The 4423-nt window shown below is 44.7% G+C and overlaps 1 protein-coding gene and 1 non-coding gene across 2 annotated transcripts; both read right to left on the reverse strand.

Annotated features, from left to right (window-relative positions):
- Positions 1 to 2094: 2094 nt before the first annotated feature.
- LOC146424345 (uncharacterized) lies at positions 2095 to 4216 on the reverse strand. The gene is made up of 3 exons (XM_085043504.1): positions 3916 to 4216; positions 3649 to 3723; positions 2095 to 2212 (listed from the first exon to the last, which is right to left on the reverse strand). Exons 1-3 carry the CDS (start codon positions 4184 to 4186, stop codon positions 2205 to 2207), a joined length of 354 nt encoding a protein of 117 aa, XP_084899630.1. The 5' UTR covers positions 4187 to 4216; the 3' UTR covers positions 2095 to 2204.
- Positions 2666 to 2798, reverse strand: LOC146424346 (small nucleolar RNA SNORA13). The gene has a single exon (XR_014847120.1). It is a non-coding gene; the product is annotated as a small nucleolar RNA SNORA13 (small nucleolar RNA).
- Positions 4217 to 4423: the final 207 nt, after the last annotated feature.

Genomic DNA, 4423 nt, shown 5'->3' on the forward strand with positions numbered 1-4423 from the left:
ACTTTCAAGTGCATCCAATAATTACATCTTGGATCACTAAAAATTAATTACTCTTGTCTAAACCTTCTTCCCTCTTGACAAACCAAAAACAACCTTACACTTAGAATTAGTATAAGTGGCACACTTATATTCAGTACTTAAAGAATTAGACATTGCAAGATAAATCAATTTTATCAGAAGACCAAATGCTGAAATTGGATATTTTAAGTCTTCCTGAAAAAATAAGCAGCAATTCCAGTTATCTCAAAAGTATTTCACTCCAAGTTAAGTTGAAGTACCGTATGATGTAGCTGGTCAAGGTGACAATAAAACAAGCTTGGTGTTCTCCATGTTGGAGAAACACCTTTCCTGCTATTTTTAAAATCTAGATTTGCTGAATTTCTACTTTTAAAATTTCTACTTTTGCTCACCACCATACAAATCTCAGCCAACACTATCTCCAAATACTACAGGAGGCCATGGTTTAAGTCATCACATCCCACTTAGCAACTGCTAGGCTTTGTTTCATCCAAAGGGGTGCATTGGCATCCCACCAGAAACACAGAGGAAGTCGAACAGTAGCAACTCCTACTAAAGCCTGGGAAACACAGAAATTCTGAGAACAGAAACATAATTTTTTTTTTTTTGTCCAAACAAACAATACCAGATACTGCCACAATGCAGTTAAACGCACTTCGTCTTACTACACAGAGGCTTTAATGGTCCATTTTTTACAGAGTTTTCTATTTCTTAGGGAGGAGTGTTGCATAGAAGCCATTCCTCTCAGGCTAGTTCTAACAAATCCTCCTAGGGAAAATAAATAAACAGAATGTGACACTGGACACATGTACAACACAGTTCTTTTCAGTAACATCCCTTAAATCCCCAAGACTGATAGAAAATTACAAAGACCAGCTTCTCCTCATCCCTTGGGAAGAAAGCAAAAAGGTAAAATGTGTAAATCTAGTTTTAAAAGACTGCCTGCAAGAGAGGCTCTTTGCCCACCTAAGCAAGAATTCAGATGGTAACTGGTGGGAGTAATAACACTTTGTAGTACTAACTCATGCATACAATATGACTGTGCATTATAAAACAGTCTGAGAACAGTAAGCCAATAATACACAAGATCTACCAATTTTATACTGGCAGCCTGGTTACTGGATACATTACTAATAAAGGATTACACATACATTTCTCTTTCCAGTGTCCAACAGGTTAACATAAAGAGTGCCCAACTTACTCTTCAGGCCTGCTGAAGTCCCCAGTGTCAGTGGTGCTAAAGGTACAGATGAATTTCACAGGCTCATTTCCTACCAGCAACAGGGGTAAAGCATTCAGTGCATCTGTATTGCTCAAGTAGATATTCCTATTTCATTGATGAAAGTTTCTGATGTTAGTATTTTCAAAAGCATTGTAATCAACTTGAAGGAGTTTTATCACTTCACTGAAGATCTGGGTTTTTTTTTCTGAGAAAAAAGCAGAAACAAAACCACAGTGATGTAGTACTAGACCATTCTTATACCAGGTTTGCAGTATTGACATAGAAGTTTTATGGCTTCAAAAACCTGGATGACTTGTCACACCCTTGGGTAGGTAGCTACACAAATCACAGTTTCACCAACAAAGAAAGATTTGATAAAGCATGCAGTTTTTATTAATGCCTTATTTGTACTAATGCGTTCTGGGCTGACCTGAACTACTCAACTTCTCAACAGTGTTGGCTTTTCCAAGACTTTACAGCAAAGCAGTATCTGGCATACATGATTCGAAGCTTTCATGTTTTTGCAAGTCTTAACATTTTCAATTGTTGTATTCTGAACTGCTACACAAGATCACATCTCTAAAAGCAAATGTGAAAATTCATGTCCTTGGACACACTACTGGCAGCCACACACTGGTTTAACAAATGACCCACACCAAACTTTTTACTTTACAGTTTCCTCTTCACTCTCGTTGCTAAGAGTACGGCCATCAGGCTGATCTCACTCCCACTGTTTCAGTTCTAATTTCTGCTGCTAAGTCATAGTGGCAAACCTCCTTTTCAGCAGAAAGCCTGCTTCATTGTAAGAGTATAAGCTACACGACAGAGTTGCACAAGGAATTACTTTTACTCACAGCTGTGCAGTCAGCACTGGGTGGCTCTTTCCCACATGCCCTTCTCATCCTCAGAGGCTTTCACCACACAGGGCTATCTCTGGCAGATCCTGAATGTCCAGCAAAACACACTAGAAACCTGTAAGAAGCATTCCTAGCATTAAGGATTCTGGCAGGGATATGACAATATCGAAGTGCATTTTACACTTTCAGAAGTGCATCAAGGAAAGCCCAGCAAAAGAGCAGACAACATATTATTAAATACTGAATAACAAACTTACAAATTCACAAAGAGAAGACACATTTTCCCCTTTAAGACGATTTTAATATTCCTGAGTATTAAGCTGTAAATATTTTTTTACAATGGAAAAACTAGTGGCCACCGTGGAAAACCTGAAAAATTATATACTAATTACTTGCAGATGTAAAAACCATGATAGATAGGACAGCTAAACAATGTTAAGAGCGGCCATTATAATTTTAGTTTTTTCTGTTTTAAGAAGTGTCAGATTCTTCATTTTAAAAGACTGAAGTATCTAATCTACTATATAGCTGCTCAATCATACAATTTCTACATGTTGTTTGGGGTTTTTTTTGTCCTTGCAAAAACAGAGAGGAGGAAGGTACATAACCAGCTTCCTAAAATAGTTTGAGAAAGAATTCCTGTTTGCCTTTTTTGACACCACATTCATTCTGGACAGGAATGAATGGGCAACACAAAGGCCAAAATTTAGGTACGGGAACTCAGTCACAGATTATGAAAAAGAGCAATTAGTCAGCTGACAAATACTGTTGTAGTCAAAAAGGAGCTTTTGGGGGGCATAGCCCCTGAACTGGCAGGTCGCTAGCCCTGGCTCTCACCTAGCCTTAGCTCCATCTCTGCCCTCCGGCCAGCTCCAGTCGGTCTCGGGGGTCGATCTGCCGTAGCAGGGAAAATCCCCGAGGCAAAGGGCAGCGGCTAGTTGCGGGGGGACTAATCACTAGGCTCCAGCCCCCAGGTAAGCAAAGGAAGAGTCCAGAGTGAAGGCGTTCGAGGCCTCTTTATTAACAAGGTAGCAAAAGCAAAGGCATCGAATCACCCTCTGGCAACATTCCAGCACGAGCAAGCACGTGTGGCGAGAAGCCAGCAGCAACGAGGGAACCGGGGTTTTAAGGAAGGGTACGGGGTTCCAGGGGCGGAGCCAACGGGCTCCGGTACAGAGTTGAGCGGCACGCAAGGGAGCAAACCACATTAAACTGGGAAAGGGATACACATGAACCAATGAGGGGGCGGCAGCAACAAAGTTTCCAGGAGGAGGTAGCAACAGGGGAGGAGGAAAGGCAGGGCAGCATAACTTTAAACCAACAAACTCAGGATAAACTTTCCAGGGGAGGAGTACGGAGGCTTAGATGTCAGTCTCTGAGCCCCAGTAGAACGCATCTTGTCCTTCGGGGAGCTGGGCTGCGTTCACCACAGGGGCTTGGGGCTCTTCATCGGCCCTTTCAGGGCGATGAACCTCCGCAAAATACTTCAGAATTCACTATTAAGTAATGTTTTATACAGAGCAAACATTTAATAAGAAAACCCAAGCACACTTGGCTGTCCCTTGGGACATCTTTCGGTCACGCTGGTGCATGCTCCGGCCACCGACCGACTCCCATTGTTTTCATCTGAAAAAAAAAAAAAAAAAAGAGGGAAAATACACATTTGGAAGACCGCCAGAGATGCACGAACAGTCCAAGAAATCTAACAAGACGCACATGAGGTAATCGCTCGATTTCAGAGGACACAGCCACACCAACCCCACCGCACACCTCCTCACACACCAGCTCAGCCCAGCGCCTCTGCTGCTCCCGGCGTACCCCTCGCGGGCTGAACCATCCCTCCGAAACGGAGGGGGACATGCCATGCACCGCCTCCTCCTCCCGCAGCGCAGAGGCGACGTACTGAGTCTGACGCAGAGGCGAGGCTCCAGTCTCCCCTATCCAAATAGCATAATCCTGAGAAGGGGATTGTGCCCCGGAAACACGCTGGGGTGCGGAGCAGCACCGACCGTGGCCCCCTGCGCGAACGCGGCGATGGCGGCGCCCCAGGGTAGGTGACGGCAGTGTCACCGCCCCGCCTTGTGCGCATGCGCAATACCCTCCGCCGTGTGTTGAGGGGCGCTCGGGGTGCTTCCGTTCCGTGCGGAAGCTCCCGGTGTTCCCCGGGGGTGTGGCGGGGAAGTTCTCTGCGTTCCCTGTGTCCTTTCGTGGGCACATCGAGGTGAGGTGACTGCACGTAAACACCCTAATCTCGTGTACCGCTCGCTCGTGATGGCGGTGCCTGCAGGTTGAGGTGTCTGTCCCCAGGCTGAATTCCCCTCGTCGT

The sequence above is a fragment of the Lichenostomus cassidix genome, chromosome Z (genome assembly GCF_008360975.1).
Source record: "Lichenostomus cassidix isolate B80296 chromosome Z, HeHo_3.0, whole genome shotgun sequence".
NCBI lineage: Eukaryota > Metazoa > Chordata > Aves > Passeriformes > Meliphagidae > Lichenostomus > Lichenostomus cassidix.

What these genes read in the sequence shown, in the direction of transcription:
- LOC146424345 (XM_085043504.1), bottom strand. Translation starts at nt 4,186, where the DNA reads ATGCGCACAAGGCGGGGCGGTGACACTGCCGTCACCTACCCTGGGGCG. An exon ending in GATGGTTCAGCCCGCGAGGG is followed by an intron (nt 3,724 to 3,915) that starts GTACGCCGGGAG and finishes TTTTTTTTTCAG; the next exon opens with ATGAAAACAATGGGAGTCGG.